The sequence below is a fragment of the Ammospiza nelsoni genome, chromosome Z (genome assembly GCF_027579445.1).
Source record: "Ammospiza nelsoni isolate bAmmNel1 chromosome Z, bAmmNel1.pri, whole genome shotgun sequence".
Taxonomy (NCBI): domain Eukaryota; kingdom Metazoa; phylum Chordata; class Aves; order Passeriformes; family Passerellidae; genus Ammospiza; species Ammospiza nelsoni.
Window position 1 is genome coordinate 6,710,590 of NC_080669.1, and position 19,808 is coordinate 6,730,397.

At 41.7% G+C, this 19,808-nt stretch overlaps 1 protein-coding gene across 2 annotated transcripts in view; it reads right to left on the reverse strand.

Moving 5' to 3' along the window:
* PLPPR1 (phospholipid phosphatase related 1) overlaps positions 1–19,808 on the reverse strand; it is a 119,552-nt gene that overhangs the window by 27,703 nt on the left and 72,041 nt on the right. For both annotated transcript variants that reach the window (XM_059493014.1, XM_059493015.1), the window contains exon 3: positions 3,274–3,462. In XM_059493014.1, the coding sequence (XP_059348997.1) occupies positions 3,274–3,462 (189 nt within the window). The remainder of the gene's footprint in view (positions 1–3,273; positions 3,463–19,808) is intronic.

Sequence of the window (19,808 nt, forward strand, 5' to 3'; positions counted from 1 at the left end):
AGTGGTCTCAGAAATAAAACACACGCGTTTGTTTTCCCCATGCCCAGTGTCATAGCCAAATGACAGAGACACAAAGATATTCCATTAAGTTCACAAAGATGTTCCCTTTTGGCTTGCAAGTGCTGTAACACCTCAAAGCTGTGCTGAAATCATGGCTTTGAGTCCTCCCCAGACCCATGCACACAGGACTGCACTTAATGCTGCTTGTGTCTCAGATGAGGGAGCTTGCACAGATCCCTGGGACATCTCCCACAGCTCCAGAAGCCCTTTTAGATTTTATTATGAGCCAGTACCTTATTGCTGCTGGCCTCCACCAGCAATCACTCCTCTCATGGCATGAGGTGTCAGGACCGTGGTAATGTGAAAGCAACACAGAGAGATCAAACTTGCTGTCACATCAAACCAACCATTTGCCAAATCAGCCATTCTGCCTTTAGGAAGTGAAGCAGTGAGTGTTGTGCAGAGGAGAAATGAGTAATTTCAAAGGTAATGGCATTACCTCTGACTTAAGTCGTGTCTAGGTGGTGGAGCTGCACAACGTTGGTGATTCCTCCTGAGAGCAAAGTGTACGGAGTGAAGCTACACCTTAGCTGGCAGTGGATGCACACAGCGCTCCCTCCCTTGAGGAACAGCTGTGTGGATCTCTTGTTTGTGTGGAAGTTTTTGGGTTTGTTTTTTTTTTAAAGAGTACAAATCATCACGGTCTAAATGGAAATGGCTGCATTTGCTCCTCGCACTGAAATCCCTGGGACATTCGACTGGATCAAACCTCTCTTCCCAGGTTGTGGGCAGTCTGAGTGAGAGGCAGCATCCGCTTGGGCACAGGATGATACATGAGGATATTCACATTCTGAATGGACTAACCAGCAGGGAAGTGCAATACAGAGTTTAGGGAGAATCTGAGCTCACTTTCTGTCTCATTTATAATCTTTTTATTGATGACCATTGCCAGAATTTGGTCTGCAGAGTCAGCTACAAACCAAAGACAAATGTGAAAATACTGTGCAAAGAGAAGAAGGTCTTTCAGGAAAATGTGGGAATGAGGAACAAAATTAGGTTACTCCTATAAAGATCTTGTGATGAGCATCAGTCAGGAGGACAGAAAAATCTCTGACATATGCCCTGGTTGAAGATTAACCCAATATTAAGTAACAGAACATTAAAAAATTGAATTATGTATTAATAATACAGTATAACAATACAACTAATTAAATAATGTGATTAAACAATACATTAATAAATACTGCATTAAAAGTGGGGGAAAAAATGTTTTGCCAAGGGAATTTGACCTGCTGTCTCCTTGAGGTTGTACCTAGAGATCCCTGGTGCTGAGCACGGTGCCAAGAACCCTGTGCTGACCCTGACCCTGCCTTCTCTGTGTGGAGAAATGTGTCCAGTGCAGCAGCACAGCACAGCCCAAGAGGCAGAGTTACCAGCTAAACCATCCCTGCATCCAGCCCAGGGTGCTGACTGGACCCAGGCCAGCATTCCTGCACAGTTTGCATGGGATGGGTTGCTCACAGAACCCAGCTCCACACAGCACTGAGCTGATCGTCCCTTCAGCACCCAACAACCTCACCTGGCATTCGTTACAGCCTTTCATTCTTTGTGTTCAACATGGGCTATGGGAGCTACAAATAAAGCACTCTTCAAAGAGTCACAGACCTGCTCATGTTGGAAAAGGGCTTTTAAGATCATGAAGTCTGACCATTAACCCAGCACTGCCAAGTCAAGACTCCAACTCAGCTTTTCATAAAGGACAGTAATTAAGAAAAGCTTCTTGGGCTACTAAAAAGCAAAGAAAATGCTGATCCAGTGCAGCAAAACTTGAAAGGTTAGCATAAAATTTTGGCAGAGCAAGGATTTAAATAGAAGATCCAAATAAAGAGCAACACTCATTACCCAACGTTTTATCAGTAATCGAGGGACAAACCACTGATTAATGTCATTGCTTGGAATCAAGGCATGGCTGTGACCCACCACCTACCTTTACAAAAAGCACTTGTGAATGCTGCATCCCTGAACATTGGCACTTTGTTGATGGGGGAGGTCCAAAATGTGGGGGTTTTGGTTTTTTGTTTTGTTTTGTTTTGGTTTGGTTTTGTTTTTTTTATTTTCAAATTATCTATTATTGCAGCAGAAAGTAAAATGAAATCCTTGATACGCAACAACATCCAATACATAAAATAATTCTGTAACTGCAGATGTTTTTCATAAACTTATGATGTAATCCACTTCAAAACACCTGCTTGTCTTTAGAAAGTGTCCTGTACCAAAACCTATAGCCTCTTCTGCAGATCCCTTTCACACTTCTTACCACATTCTGTGACAAGAATATGATTTGGTGCACTAAAATTACTGCAGAACAAAACTTAAAACAAACTATGGTGAAGCACTCACTATTTAAAAATAAATATGTAATCTGCAGCTTTAATCAACTTTTGAAAGCAATGAAAAGCAAACTTAATACAAGAAATAAATACTAACAGAGAAGAAATAGCAAGAAAGAAATGAAACAAAAGTTCATAAACAGAGTCTGACAGGAATTTATCAATGCAATTACAAATTCACCAGAGCTTGGGCTGTTAGTGAAATATGCAAATTTCTGTGTGGAAAATGGAAAAGGGCTGAAGTTTTGCTAACCAGTGAGTGCAATAAATTGTTTGGCATTGTATGTACTCCGCTAGTTGAATATTTTAATCTGCATAGAAAAGCTAAAAAGCGAAAAATTGCATTTTACTGGCTGAATACTGAATAAAATCAGGTTAAAAAAAAGTTTAGTGACTGTTGGAAACAAAGAAACTATTAAAAAAAGAAAACAGCATTCATATTTTTCTTTGTGTTTAGCATCCCTCTCCTCATCTAAGCCTTTTAAGGCCATTCAACAGTCCTTTTAATATAGCAGGAAATAATCCTGGATATACTGCACATCTGACCTGGATTTTACTTCAGCTTTATCCCGTTTTCTTATTTCCAGTAATACATAACCTTTGCATTAGAGCCTCTCTGGAGCCCAGGAAATTCACAACTAATCACTGAAGTAAGCAAGCTATTGTAAAAGGCTTAACAAGCTCTATCCCTCAGCCTTGCATTGTGATTACCTCAGAATAATTACTCCTGGAGGTAACTGATGAAGATCATATTAGGCTGAGGCAAAACAGAGATCCTGCTAAGTGTGAATCAATTACATGCAAACGGAGAGGTGAGGGGACAAAGATATCACAGCACCATTGTTATTGTTTATGGGGATTTCAGATAATTCCTCATACTCACAATCGCTGTCGGGGTTGAAGCCAGCACACAGTACAGCACAAGCGGTGAAATGAAGCTCTCGTCCTCCGTCCCAGGGTAGGGTTTCATCAAATTGCCATCCTGACAGAAGAAACCTTGGATATGCACCTGAAAAGTGTCAGTGTACTCGAAGTAGTAGGCGAGCAGAACAGTCCCAGCCATGATGACGAGCTGAAAATAAAGCATAGTCACAGAGAGAGGCGTTAGTTGCTTTTTGAACAGATGCAGCTGTGCCTGCGAGCTACTCCAGTGCTGTGGACCATCCTCCCTTCACCGTCACTCTGACAACCCCTGCCATAATGGTGTGTGAGCCTCTGTGTGTGTGTGTGTGTGTGTTTCTGTGCCTCTGCTTTGCAACATCTGTTACATAAACCTTTTGGCAAACGACGCCAATGAACGTCTCAGATGGGAGCGTGTCCGCGCTCGGCGCGCAGGGAGCTGTGACAGCTCACAGGGCATGTGAGTGTCAGCGCAGGAGGGATCGATGGCAGCGAGGCACAGACAGCAGCAGCAGCTAAAAAACCTGTGCTCAGTGGCAGGGGAGTGGGAAGGATTGTTACAAAGCCTAGAGGAAGCCAAAGCCAAAACACTTCCCCGCTGCAGCTGCGAGCCCGTGCTGGGGAACGTGCGTGTTGTGCTAATTCAGATGAGCCCTCTGTGTGGCCCAGATGAAGATGCATCCAGAGGAAGACTTCTCTCCTGACACTCACTTTTCCCTGGAGCTGCTTCTTTATGAGTAAAGCTTTACAAGTCTGCTCAGAAATCTCCACAAGCAACCTGTGAGGACTTCAGTGCACTGCCTGACTTACCCATTCTACCACAGCCACTTTTGAAAAAGCTGGCTTGATTCTGAAGCTGCGTTTATATGACAGATATGAACCTCAAGGAGCCTTTCTGGTCTCTCTTTCCATACTTCATGGCTCCTAAATGGCTTGATTGGAAGCTCAGCAATCTGCTTTTTTGTGTATATCCATAGTACCAGCTTCCCACACTGCTTCAGCAACACGTCACCGCAACCTCACCAAAGTGTCCCAAAACTCACCTCATGAAAATAAGCAGATTTACTAATTCTTGTTCTCCCTCTGCCACACTGCAAAGAAAATCTCACATCACAGTCTTCACCCAAGACAAAAATAGTAATTGATTTATAACTTTTTTTTAGGGGTAATGGTCTTAAAACTAAAAGAGGCTTGATTCAGATGAGGCATAAGGATGATGTATTTTACAATGACAGTAGTAAAAAAAGGGCACAGATTACCCAGAGAGATGTGAATATCACAACTATGGAAGTGTTCAAGGTCAGGTTGTACTGGGCTTTGAGCAACAGGTCTAATGGAAGGTGTTCCTGATCACTGCACAGGGGGTGGACTAGCTGGCCTCTAAAGTTCCTTCCAACTCAAATCCTATGATTTTAAATTGTGACTACAGGATCTGATTCAAAATCCTCTTTATGGAGACTAGTGCCACTATTACAGAAGTTGTCACTGTTCAACTATTTTTGTCCTTTTAACTATACAAGTTATCTAGTCACACCATAGAAAAAAGTGGAATAACCAGGTCCTGGTCTCAGTATTTTGCCTCCAGGATCTCTGCATTAAAACTGTATTGCTGCAAGATTATTGTAAGACCTCTGAAAATTTATTTTGGCAATTCTGTCTCAAAGATACACTTGAAGCTATTCATGCACTCCTCTTGCACGTCTCTGCACACACAGCCAGCCATTAAAGTTATTGTATATTTGAGTAAGAGCTGGATTAAAATAAGAAAATATAATGAAATCAGATTAGTAATTGATGCAAGTAGCAGACCAAGAACCCCTAAGTGGTTGAGGTGGGGAGGGACCTTTGGGGGTCAGTCCACCCTCCTCTGCTCAAGCAGGGACACTTCAGTTGGTTGCCCAGGACCATGCCCAGAGGGTGTCTGAACATCTCCTAGGATGGAGTCTCCACTACCCCGCTGTGTCACTTTGTAAGACAGACTTAAAAGAATGTCACAGTGAAGCCATAGTTGTGACACTCCATTCACCTTTTTTTACCTTTCAAATTAACCATATCATTTTGTAGATGTATTATTTTCAGGACCACATACCTGCCCAGAATAAATTCTTTTAACAAACATACAGCAAGATGCTGCTATCTGTGTATTCCCCAAAGACCTTCACAGCAACCTCCATGAGTACAAACACAGTCCCTCAACTAAGGACACAGGAGTTAAATTACATTTGAATTTAACTCCTTGAGCAGCTATAGGTTTTCTGATCAACCTGGGCAACTCAGCTTTGTTAATTGACACAGAGAAAGGCAATGACACTATCACTACTCTACCTGACATGCCCACATAAACATGTTGGAGATTACAGGATGCTTGCATATAGAGGTGTTTAAACTCAGTTCCAGCACCTCATGTGATCTGGGCTGTCAAAAGCAATCTGACCCACCCTTCCTATCCCAAACATACTCCCAGAAATACTTCAGGTTGCCAGCCCCAGCTGGCAAACACAGGTAAATGATAAATAATACATGACACAACAGACAGCTGGTTTTTCTCCTCTTACTGGAAAACAGAGAAAGCAGGTTACTGAACTTTTAACCTTCTCTGGGTGTCATATGGAAAAGAGAATGCTTTTCAAAAAATAAGGTGCTTTGATACGGGAGGAAAATGTCACTTATCCTAAATGCAGTCTCTAGACAGCAGTTCCACAACTAACCTTGACCTTTCCATTGTCAAATGCTGACTCAGTGCTGCACAAAAACCCCTCTTGCATACAAAATACAGCTCTTGACTGACTGATTCAACATTGATATTGACCTAAAATATCTCAAATCACAGGATCACAGAATGCTTGGGTGGGAAGGGACCTTAAAGCTCATTTCAATCTGCCTGCCATGGGCAGGCACCTTTCAGCCTGGTCTCAAAACACCTCAATAATGAACCCAATTCTGTTCACACTCCCTGTGTTTCTCTGTCTTGTTCTTCTGAGAAAGAAAAATCCCCCAAAACCATATAATCTGTGAAAAGAGATTTGAATTGTGGACACATTGTGTCCTGTAGGTGACATCCACCATCTCACTGAAACAGCCACAGCAGGCAGCAGAAATTTGACCTCCAGCTAAACAGACCTTACCACACCCCAGGGGATGATGTGAGATACAGAAAGCACAGTCAGCCACGACCACAGACAAGAGCAAAATTTTTGCTGCTGGTACAGTCAGTGAAGACCTGACCACTTCTGTGCGGCAACCTCCTCTGCCTCATCTTGAGTATTCACCACTTCAAGCAACTTCTCAGCAAAATGCAACCAGAAACTTATTTTAGTTCTCCCTTCCCTTGTTCCTGTCCAGGTGGTAACTATTTAATATGTGTTTAACATGAGTGAGATGACAAGTGCCCGAAGGGGTCAGAGTGGCCAGAAGCAGGGACGTCAGAGACAGGAGGGCTCCCGGCAAGGCAGCGAATGTTCCCTGGGTGCTGGGATAAAAACAAATGCAGTACTGCCTTGTAGATATCCTGGATTATGAGCACTATAGGGTCTAAATCAAATGGGCCTGAATTTTGTAGCCTTTTCTCCCTGTTTTCAGGTTTCCAAACATTGAAGGAAGCAGAGAAGAACAGGTAAGCTGATTTAAACTAAAGATACAAAACATGCCATTATGTAATTCAGAAAACACAATGTCGTTTAACACTAAGATTTTGCAAGGTTTATTTATTAATCCTTTTTAACTCATTTCCTCGAGTTTACTTGGGGAAAAATTAAAAATGCTCAATAACTTCAGAAAGGCAGCCAGTGAACAGAAGGCTGCTAATAAGTCTAAGGTGCTTAATGGCCTCCATTAGCTCAGTGTTTAACCATGTCATAATCCTTAATATTTATCATCACTGCTCCATTGTAAATTAAGAAAATGCTCTTATCATCATTTTACAGAGAGGGGACAAAAGCTGAGGAGATAAAATGACTGCCCTCAGGTCACAGCAGAGCCTGTGGCAGAGCCAAGATTTATCTTTCTTTTGGACCAAATTATTTTGGATTAATCAATAATCTCCACATGAAAAGGCTCAATGATACATATGTTTAGGTCCTGATTCTGTAGAAGCTCATTCATGGTAGTGCTAAGAAAAATTGTGTGTCTGACTCAGTCCCATTTAAAAATTCCTGCTGAATTTAAATCAGTCTTGACAAGCTGGACTTAAGCAACTGGGGTGTGTTTTTCCCTCAGTCATTTAAATGGATTAATTATGTAGCACGTAACACCCATCCCTTGACACACCATTAAATTCTGCCCTGCTCCAAGAGTCCACTCTGCCCTCACAGACCTCCCTTGCTCCACTTGCACCTGTGGGCATTCTCTGCATTCAAAAAACCACTTTCTTCAATGTTTAAGAAATAGGAAGCAAGTCTTGCAATCCTCTTTGGGTAATGGGTAATTTTTTTGGTGTAGAGTTAATCACGCATTAATGACAGATTGTGTACCAAGTATAAAGAAGGAGGATCTTCGCAGTAAGCAGTACAGTTAGTTACACTAACTCTAGGGCACTGGTGTATATCCAGAAATCCTCCTCTGCACTGTAATAGAGTCCCTGACAGCAAAACTCAGAGAGCTCTAACATCCAAATAAAATTATTGCACCTCCAGGTAGTGGGGCTGAAATCCCACATTGTATGCACTCTCGTAATTCATTGCAAAGCACTTCCCTGTATCCTCCACAAATGGGAGATTTTTTTTTTTTTAATACTGTTACTCACAGAAAAGTCCCTGTTCTGCAAGTAAGCAAGCAAGAGGGCAACTCCACTTGGAAAAGGGGCATAAAACTGTAAAAGACAGAGATCAGTATTGGAAGAGGGAAGACACTGTGGGAGACAGAATTTTGAACAGCTTAGACTGAAGACTCCCCAGAATTCTTAAGGAGGATTATTAAGAGGAGGAAGAAACTTATGGAGAAAAGGAAGATGCTGGAAAAATTTCTGGTGTACCCTTTAGCCATACAACCTGCCTGTCCTGCAAGATAGGCACACAGCCACTGCAAAAATCTCCTTTTGCTGTGTGCTTTGTCACTATTTAAGTGATATTGCAAGTCCATATGAGTAAACTTGAAACCCCCCTAGCATTGCTGCTATTTATACATAAATAAGTAAATTCTTTCTGCTTATCAGCCTTCCTACAGTCTACTCATAATATATCTTACAGCACCTTTAATTGGCACGACTGAAAACTGAAAAACTGTTCTTGCGCACAAATGGCAGCATAAATTATGACTTTTTAGTTTATCCTGAAAGAAGTCAAACCAGTATTTTGCATGTGGTGCTCCTTAGTGGATAGTCATTGAGATACATATTGATGCCTTTGCTCAGTTGGTTTCCAGCAAATTTCAGTGATTTTCACTTCTTTGACTGAAACTGCCACAGTTTCATGAGCACCACAAACCTGCACAAGCATTTTCAACCCTTGACACACATGCTGTGGCTCACAGTTCCACACATTTTGGTCATATTTTTGCCTCCCCTTTTGCCTGAACTCTAGTGACCCACTGTTATGCAAAACCTGAAACAATTTGGTGTGCTTTCTCTCAGATAGGTGATGAGAGCCATGACACCTGTGTGTCCTGAAATAACTCCCAAGTTTCTGCTGACAGGAATTGTTAAGGTGTGTCTGTGCTCTCTACTGGATAATATCAGAAATATTGAACATGCCAGGCTGTTTAGCCCAGGGATGGGTCCAGGTGTCTCTCTGTCATTCTGCCTTGGAGATGGGAGCTCCAGTCTTGCAGCTGCAGCAGAGGGATGTTAGCACAGCAAATTGGAACAAATCACATTTATTATTAAATTCAAAGACCCATTTCTGCCCATCTGAAAGCAGATCAAGACTCTATTTAAGAAGTACCATGTCTGTTTCCTGAAGTATTCTTATTAGGATAAGGGCTCAGAAACTCATGTTGGATCAATATTTTTTACATGTGTTGGCTGTATTTTTGTGGCCAGCTGATCTCTACCTAGTAAACCAACCTTCATAGTGCTTGTAACTGAAATAAAGAAAAAAAAAAATTTAGGTATATTTTGTTTTCTTAAATAATCAAACTTCCTTCTGGCAGAAGAATTGCAGACTCCCAGAAAATAGTAGATTTGACTTGAAGCAGTTATTTTGCCAAGCCTTTTTACAGTATTCTCTCTGGGAATTCTTCTCAGAAATCATCTATTCTGACAGACCCACTACAATGTCTTAAGAAGGATCTACATTTTCACACAGTGGAGTGGTCAAGTGGTAGGGAAATGCTGAACATGCCTTCAGACAAACTTGTATTTACAAATAGCAAAGATGAAGACTACCACTAACTGAAAGCCTATCCAGATGTGCCAGCAGCTGAAATCTCACACTGAGGTGTGAGGGTGGCAGGTGCTTTTCCCCCATTATCTGTTAATGGGAATTAGCAGGATGAGCCCTTCAGGTATCGGCAAAAGCCTCAGTCTACAGCAGTTTGTGAAGCATCTGTTGTGTGCCATTTTATCACAAGTGATTCAACTTTAAAGGTTTCACTTGTGCAGCACTCCCAGGTCTGTGGAAGGAGAAGTGTATTGGACAGCAAAGGCTCCTGAAGACTGCAAGAGCAGCAAATTAATGTTTGTAATGGATTATGAGGATCAGGGTGACTGCACAATCTTTTATTATTGCCAAGAAACTGAATGCAGCAAATCCCCTGCTTTTTATGAAAATACTGCAAAACAACAAGGACAAAAAAATAGACACAGGACTGTTCATTGCAACATTATTTTGCTTAATGGAAGAGTGAGAGAAAAAACCAACCTTTATTAGAATTCCACGTAATAGTAAAACAAATACAAGTGAATGATTTCATTATGCTGAATAACCATTTATTTTACACTGTCAGATTAAATATGAAATCCAGCACTCTTTCTACGCTGCCACTCCCCAAGGTGTTCTCTTTCCCTCACCTTATATAACTGATTCTGACATCAGTTTTTTTGTGCCACTGTGGCACACAGCAACCTTGTCTGCAGCAGCCCAGCGCAGGCTGTGCCTTTGTTACAGTGGCTGTGAAGTCCATTCAGTGGGCAGGCACAAGCTGGGCAGTGGAGGCAGAGAGGTTTATTAAGACACACAGGCTTTTGAAGCTGGAGCTGTGTAGAAATCAAAGCAGTCTCTGCAGAGCTTTTTACAAGTCCATTTCATGAACTTATTGTCTTATTTCACCATTTTAGCAATTAAGTATGGATTAGGTATGGCTAAAGAAAACACGCTCAGACCAAAAAAATGGAGTTCATGTCTTCCTAAGGCACTTATTTCAGCAGAAGTTGTTTTGTTAGAGTAGCATGACCTCTAAAAATACTGACATCTGGTTTAAAACTCTTTCAGGCTTCTTTTTTTATATAATGGTCCTTGAAAAATGGCGAGGTGCTACACTGCAATAGCTTAATGTTACCTAAGAGCTCACCCACATAAAGAATCCAGATTTCTCCAGCTCTAATGGTGCAGTTAAAGCAGTACAAGCCTCTTAATGGCAGCAGAAATAAAGGCCTAAAAATGCTCTAACCAGTGCAGCCTTTTCATATGTAGAAAATAAAATAAGCAACTGTATGAAGCACCTTGATTACCTCAATCTATATGACTCAGTGCAATTTATATACTGCTCTAGCTTTCTCAGTTTAAAACATAATTTTTCAACCTTTTTCATGTAAAGAATCAGTTTTCACCAGTGATTCTTATGTAATAAATCTAAGCCTACTTTCTCTGACAGGTAAGTACGATCCACAGGTTGATCAGAGGCTGAAACTGTCAGCCCGAAGGACGGAGGGACATCTACCCACGCTGTGTGTGTGACAGCCTGAGCCTTCTCCCACTGCACCACAAAGAGCTGGGCTGCCTTGGGAGAGCCTCTCTACATCAGCCCTGTCTGAGCAAAGCTCAGCCTTTGATGCCGGACGGGGACAGCACAGATCTGTCTCCTCACCCTCCTCAGAGGCAATGAGTGCAGGGGTGGATGTCCCTATGAGCTTCAGGTGGCCAGGCAACGCTGTGGGCGCTTGCACAAGTGTTTGTGCACCTCAGACAGGCAGGGAGATGAATGGACAAAGGGAAGGCGCAGCAGCAAAGGTGATGGAAGCTGGAAAAAGCACAGTAGTGGCTTTTTAATCGCTGACAGCAGAGGAAAAGCAATTCCCCCATGTCTTGAAGAGGGAGGAAATGAATCCTCCTCTCTCTTGTGGAATCAAAGTAATACCTGTGATGCTATTAGCAAGAGAATCTCTGTAAAAATCAATACTAAATATATATTTTATTTTTACCTAGAAAATAGATCATAAAAGCTATGAAAAGACTTCTCATGTAGGAGCATGGGTTAGGGACATGGGCTGGTGGTGGACTTGGCAGTGCTGGGTTAAGGGCTGCATTCAGTGGTCTTAGGGGGCTTTTCCAACATCAATGATTTTGTGACTCAGCGTCCTCTAGTACTACCCTGAATATTTGCTCACCTTCTTGCAATTTCTCTTTTTTGGCAAGTGGTATTTCATTATAATAATTTGATTTCTCTATGAAATCATCATAAAAATATTCCTTTTCTCCTTTAACATTCAGATTTTATCCAATTATACTACATAACTGGACCTTAAACTAAACCAAGAGCAGAAGGGATTAATGTGGGACAATTCTAAGGAGCTGTTGTTACTGGTTTTGTGACAGCACAGACCTTGCAATGTATCAGACTTGAAAGAGATGTGATCTATTTAAGAAGAACCCAGTTATGATGAGATATATGCTGGATGTTTTTGGATTTTTTTTTTTTTTAATATAAGGGATGTACTGATGCAGAAGACTATTAAATTCTGAGCTTGATTCAAAGTAGATTTTGAAGGCTTATCAGCAGGGGGCATTAATGCGACATTAAATTCCAAATGCCACACTACCAAACATCCATGCAGAGCCTATAATGTTTTATGTTTTTAATATATTTGGGGGTTCCTCTGTATTTTTCACAACATCATCTCATTTTTTTTAAATACAGCTGGAATTTCAGGTCATTTGGTGGTAATAGTAATTTGGTTAATCATTTACTGTGGTCTTCATCCCGACTTTTAAAAGAAGTCTTTGTCTCTGGTTTGCGTAGTTTGAAAAAGGAGAAAATTATTTTAAGACCAGCAAATTTGCATCCAGCAGTTTCAAAGGGGATTATCATGAGCAGGAAGCATGGGTGGGTTCATCCCTCTCAGTGAGTATTTGTTCACAAGCATCAGCTGCTCCTTGACATCAGATCATGCATCCAGCTTTTCCATGCTTGCACTCTGACCTCACAACAGACCTGGAGAAAGAAGGTGCTTCCAGAAGGCAATTTTAAATAGCAACATTCCTCTCCTCCACTGACTCTAAAATAAAAACAACCACAGTGATAATGTAATTATTACTTAAAAAGTATAAATCCAGGAGTTAGTGTCTGTAGGATTTTCTCTCTTGTTAGTTTTCCAACAGTTGCAAACAACAAAAAGAATATTTTTTTCCCCCCTCTAAACCTTATTGAAGGTGGTTTACAAAGGTTTTCTGTCAGAAAGCTGATCTAGCTGGATCAGAGCTAAAAAGGAAGAGCTTTCCACTGCACTGGCTCTGCTCCTTGATCTTTTACTCAGGGCTGGTTTCAGATCCTGGCACACTGTGATGTCACTCTCACTTTGTTCACTAATAGCATGAAAGTCACTGAACCTGGCCTGACCTTCCTGGATTAAAATCTGTGTAATTTACATCAATCCACAGTCTGTCTGTATGTGTAGTGCAAAGAGACATAAATTAAAACTTTTGACAGGAATTACACTAGTAAATTTTCTTTCCCGCAACTAAAAGCTGGAAATTTAGCTAACTCTTTTAAACTGAAGTGGAGATTTTCACATCACCACTTGATTGCAGGAATGGAATTTGTAAAGAGCATTAAGAAAAGTCTTAAATACACAGTAAGTTAGGGATTCTAAGCAGCATTTGGAAGACATACACTTTAAAGGTGGGCATCAGAATGTTGCTTGACTGCTACAGTAGCAAACTACTCTGTAAAATCAGGTAGGTCTTGCTTTTAGGGCCAGACTCTCTAGCTTTGCCTCCTGTATCTGTGACACCATGGTATGTTCCACACTTTTTCTGTCCCTCAAATACACATTCTGTATTTCATGTAACATCTTTTTCTCAGGTACATGCAGACCTTTGTTATGGTAAAAATCAGTTTCCAAAAAACAATAGTGAAATGAAATGTGCTCCTCAAACAGCTGTATAAATCCAGACATTCTGAACTTCTGTGAAATCACTGGCTGTCTCTATGTATGAAAATCAGGATTCTTAACAAAAATTGAGAACTACAATTTTCCTTTAAGATCCCAGAAAAATGGGGTCTGATACCCTTTCAGATAAATTATGATAAATGATAAAGAGTGAGATTTATACAAGGGGAAAAGAGAATTAAACTTCCACCTCTCAAGAGGGAGAATATATCAGATTAAAAAATTGTATTTTTATTTTGCCCCTGAAGAATGTCATCACCATTACCAAGTGCTGTTAAAACCTCCAAGACACAAGTACAGCATATTTATCTTCCCTTGAGCAGTCCCACGAAGCTTTTCAGCAGGTGGCATTAATGCTCTACCCAGTTCCAAATGACACACAGCCAGGAAACTGCTGTTTCCAGCACATAACACCTTAAAATGATCTACAAATTCTGGTGGAGACTAAGTGATTTTCTTAACATAAAAGTCTTCATTAAAATGGCATCTGTTCAGAATGAATTTTTTTTTAGCAACAGAAGCAGAGCAGAGATATATTTTGACTACTCTGGTATTAAATTAAAAGAAATCAAGAGCATTTTGAACAGTTACTCTCCTGCCCTGCCTAATCTGTCTCCTCATCTCCCCATCACGACATCTGCAGGATCACCTTTTTCAAATGGAGAGAACACCACTAGAATTCCAGGTGTGTACCAGCACCAGTGATACAGCACCTTTAATGACAAGAATAGGCACTCAGTGCAGCACTACACAGCTTTCCCCAAGTGGAAAGATTTGATGTTGAAGCTGAGAGAGAGAGCAAACTGAGAGGTACTGAGGTGGAAAATACCTGTGGTCCCTTGGGACTGACAGAAAATGAGTTGTAGTGCCTGTCCAGCCTTTGCCTAAAACAAACAGCAAAAATGCTGGAATCATCTCCAGGACTTGTTAAAATAGCTCTTACTGACTCCATGAAATCCAGCATCTAAAACTTCTGTACTTCAACAGGAGTTGTGCACAGCTTCATGTGAACAGAAATTGTGAACAGCTTCATGTGAACAGCCACTGCTAGAAACAGCTGATTTGGAAGAGCGTGTTTGGCAGGAGGATTTGGAACATTTTTCCACTGGTTCTTTTAAATGCAGGAGGAGTGCTTTCCGCCTCATGGCCACAAGAACGTTAGAACACAGAAAATATCTGCCAGGATGTTCTCAAAAAACTGGTGTCCAAATTGTGCTTGAAAGGATTCAGGGTTTGCTCCTCTAAACTATGCTCTGGATCTACCTATTGGTCTGCTCCAGCCTCAGAAACACCCAAATTCATAAAACTTGCTCAAATAGTTGCATATAGCAAAGTAATAAAAACTCCTAAAAAACTCAGAGCAAGTTCAAAGAATTTAATCAGAACTTGGTGCTGAATTTGCCCTTCTAACTTTGAACAAGATGTGTTCTTCTGTGAAAGGCTGCCTTGAGTTTGATTCTTTCTGACAGCAGTTCTTAACCTGGACCACACTGACATGAGTCACCCAGTCCACTAGAAATAATGCAAAATCTTATCATAATTCATTGTCTGCCTAGTTTCAGTAACAAAAACCACAAAATAGGAGGTTATTTAGCTTTGAAGTACCACACTCATTCCATAAAAAACCCATTGATTTGATGGGAATAAAATGTGTGGCACACATGCATTTTATTTCCATGTATCTGTGTCCTCCAAAAATGCCCAATACAGGGACTGCTTTGGAAAGTTGAAAAGCTGCCTTTGGCTAAAACAGCTTCCAAGTTGCCCTGCACCCCTGATAATGGTTCACTGACTAATGGGTTTTCACTGCACAAATGGCTCATAAAAGCTGTTAAATCCATCATGAACTCTAAAGGCTTTTTAATCTAATGACTATTTTCACTTACATAGAGGTGTCAGGACAATTTACTGTCCAAGTGTCGAGAAGCAACAGATCCAGACAGGACACAGGATTCTGACACAACAGACTTACACATCTTTTCAGTATGCTTTTCATGACTGCTCTTGGGTATCTTCATGTGGTACCTAAGCAAAACTGCTCACAGGGAGATGCTGAGGTATATTTTGATTTCTAATGTGTCTTTGCAGGCAGAAAAGCAAGCATCTCTATGAAAATTGAAGGGATTGACAGTGGGAGAATCAGGTGAAAATGAGAACTAGGATAAAGCAAAATACTAAAGCAACAAATATCTGCACAAAGTCAAAAGCACTTACTTTCCCTTTGCTTGCTCTCAGACTGCAGTCTTATGGATGCTAATGATGCATTGGGTGACATTTTTAGCAATGTTCAAGGCAGAAGAAGTTGAGGACTTTTGCCACTCTGACATATAAACACTAAGTAGTGCAACAGCAGTGCAGTGTCCACTCTGTCATCCCAATGAATGGTTGTTTATTCTTATACCCTGTGCATCTTCCTTGTCCAGAGGATGATTCCCAGACTGCTCCTTGAACGAAAGAACCTACCAATATTCCAGCTGCTCTATAATCCACAAGCCATTGCCTCATCCACACATCATTGTTCCAGAAGACCAAAAAAGCTGTAAAAACGATGTTCATCAGACAGATCTAAAACCTGCTGGGATCTTATCTGGCTAAACAAAGGGGAAACTGTTTTCCTCTTCTGAGCATCTCTGCCTTGCAAGTTCAGGGACCATCTCTCCAGAGACAGAGACCTTATAATAAATTCCTATAGTGTGCATGGTTACAAAGAGCAGCTCCTCAGAGAGCTCCTCATTCTCTCACCTTCCTCAGACTGAAAGCACTTCCCAAATCTGCTCCCTTCTCACACATTTTTGGCAGTGCTTTCATCTGTTTTGTTCTGGTCATCAGTCTGCCTCTTGGGAGAGAATCTCAGAAAGAAACCAAACATGTCAGGTTTCTAAAAGATGTCACTCTGAGCAATGCAAAAGTGAAAAAAAGGAAGCCTAATTCCAAGGCAAATCAGTACATAATCCACATAGTTTTTTAGTGAATACTGTAGGTAAACTGCAAGTTGGAGAGCTGTGAGGTTTAGAAGAACAGCAGAAACTTCTTTTTGTTGGAAAATTCTATTTTTAGACAGAACAGAACTGTTTTTCTACAATACTTCTCAACCCAGAAAATCTCAGGGTAAACACAAAGCTTCAGAGAAGCCTAACTCTTCCCATCCTGCTGCTTTTGAAAAACATGGTCCTGTTTCCCTTGATTTTGAAAGGTGTTAACAGTCAACCTTTCCTCTGAAAGCATCATTACCTATGGACATTCTTGGGGTTAGAAATGGGCAAGCAATTTCTCAGCAGTGGATGGCACACAGAGACAAGATGCTGTGGTCAGACCTTTGGTCACAGCAGAGTTTCTGCAGCAGGGTCTCTCCCTCCACCAGCCATGTGGCAAAAATTAACACATTTTATTGCTCTTTCTTTGTAATAGAACTACTGTTCTACTCTGAGGACTTGAACAGGCATTGACGTCTTTTGTGTCTTTCCAGTCAGAGTGCTTACAGGTATGCACCTGGACCTTACTCTGTTCCTTTTCTTCAAAGATGACACTCACATAGGTCAATCAGTTACAACAAATTGCAATATTTAATTCTTTGCCCTGCTATAAAGCTACTTTTTTGTTATTATTAATTACTTCTTCCAGCAGTCTCTCTAATATTCCACCTCTTCTTCCTGTAGTGGCATGGCACTCTGACATGTTTAAGCATTTTTGTAACCCTCCTCTTTTCCCCATATGCATCAAAACCCTTTGTATGAGTTTTAAATGACTAATGCTTCACTGCTAACTGTTGAGGAAAGGAAGAAAAGGAAAGGCTGAGCAATTGTGTTTTAAAGCCAGCAGCTTTACAGAAGGCTGCAATTAATTATTACTAAGATATATTTTTAAATATTTTGCTGGTGCAATGGAACATGAAAGGCCAAAATAAGTTGATAAATGTTTAGTTCTAAGAGGAAAAGAAATTCTTTTGCTATGAAAAATTCTGTTGATAGTTCAAGGTCATTAAAGAAAGAAAAGACTTATGAAGAAGATAAAAGGCTAGTATTCAAATAGCAGATACCAACAAACACTTGGGTTTTCTCAGGTAAATCTGAGACAAGTCACACCTTCAGCCTGAACCAAAAATCAAGGTAAAAAAGGTTATATATAGATACTGAGACCCTGACCCTCACCAAAGGAGTAACTGTAGGCAAGTCACCATTTCCTCATCTGCAAAAATAAAATACAGTTCCCCTTATAACCCAGCAGTTATCTCAGCATCAAGGAGACATGGCAAACAAGGCAGCAGTTAAATGGAGCCACCAGCTACAGGCAACTGTGGAGAAAGTGCCAGACTGTGAATGAACTGTTCCTGCTGGCATGCACCTCTGGAGATCACCTAGATTGACTTCTGGCTGGAAGCTGTGTCAGCTGGAGCAGGCAGTCAAGTCCATGTCTAGCTGGGTGTTAAACATCGTCCAAGGACAGAGACTCCACAAGTTCTCTACATCATCTGCCCTGGAGTTTCATTACCCTGAAAGGATGACAGGTTTTATTATGTTAAGTGCCTTTTCCTGTTGCAGTTTGTGCCCATTGCCTCTGATCCTTTCCTTGGGTATCACAGGGAGGAGTCTCTCTCATACTGGGGAACCCAGCACAGATGCATCCGAACAGCATGAGATGATCCCTGTTGACCTGCTGAAAATCCAATCTCCCTTCTTGCTGCCCCAGCCTGCCCTTCCTGAAAATGCCTCTTTATCCAGGGCACTCCCTTGTGTGAGCCATCTCTCCATGTCACTGTGACACCAGCAAAATCATAGCCCTGCAAATGCATTCAGACCTCTAATTCCTCTCACTTCCTTTCCACAGCATGTACCTCAGTGCACAGACATGTCAGAGTGTGACCACATGCTTATTCCTGGCTTGGAACAGGTGCGAAGGTTGTTAAAGGTTGAGTGCAGCTCTGGTCTTGAGTGATCACAGAATAAACTCAGTTGAAGGGATCCACAAGGATTGTCGAGTCCACCTCCTGGTCCTGCACAGAACCATCCCCAGAAATCACATCCTCTGCCTCACAGCACTGCCCAAAGGCTCCTTGAGCTCTGTCAGGCTGGGGCTGTGACCACTGCCCTGGGGACTCTGTTCCAGTGCCCAGACACTCTCAGGGAGAAAAATCTCTTCCTAATATCTGACCTAAACTCTCTCTGACACAACTTCTGGTCATTCCCTCAGGTCACTGGACACAACAGAGCAGAAATCAGTGTTTGCCCCTCCTCTTCCCCTCACGAGGAAGTTGCAGACTGCAATGAGGTCTCCTTTCAGTCTCCTCTTCCCCAGGCTGAATAGACAAAGAGGCCTCAGCCACTCCTCATACAGCTTCACCTCCTGGTGCTTCACCAACCTCACTATCCCTCCTTTGGACACTCTCTAATAGTTTTAATGTCATTCTTACCTGTAGTGCCCCAATCTGCCCCAGAATAGAGGCAGTGCCATCCCAGTGGGCAGCAGAGCAGGACAATCCCCTTCCTTGCCTGGCTGGCCATGCTGGGCCTGGTGCCCCCAGGACAGGAATGTCCCTCCTGGCTGCCAGGACACTGCTGGCTCAACTTGTCATCAACTAGAAGCCCCAGGTTCCTTTTCATTCTCCAGTCTGTCCATACTTCCAGGGCTGCCCCATCCCCAGCGCACCCAGCATTTTCCCTTGTTGAATGCCCTGTTCCATAATTAGCTGAGGGTCTCCCTGCAGGGCCTCCCTTCTCTTGAGGGAGTCAACAGCCTCTCCCAGTTTTGTGTCATCTGTGATCGTGCTTAGTGTCCCTTTCAGTCTTGTGTCCAAGTCACTTATGAGGGTGTTGGAGAAATGCCCACACTACGCAGCCATGCAAGCTGAAGATGAAGCACTGAATCCAATAAACAAGCTGCCAATTGATAGGCAAGCAACACCTGCCATTAAACTGGACAAAGAAAACCTGTTAATGGTAACCTGCCTGACATGCCAGCTATGAATCTCAATTTACATTGTGAGCTCTTTTTGCTGCAACAGGCTGTGACAGGTGGTTCCCATTAACACCAACAAGGCAGAGATTCCTCCCACTGCTTGAAAAATCTGTCCTTTTCTGCAGAACTGAGAGCATGGTAACTGGGATCAGAGGTTCAGGTTGGTGCTCAGTATGAAACAAATTTTACCTGCTGACTGAGACTCATAATCCTGAATCCTGAGTGTGTGTGTTTGAGCAATCTATTTGTCTCATGGTGAAGGAATCAATTGAGTCATAAGATATTAAATGTGGTGTGCTGGAGAA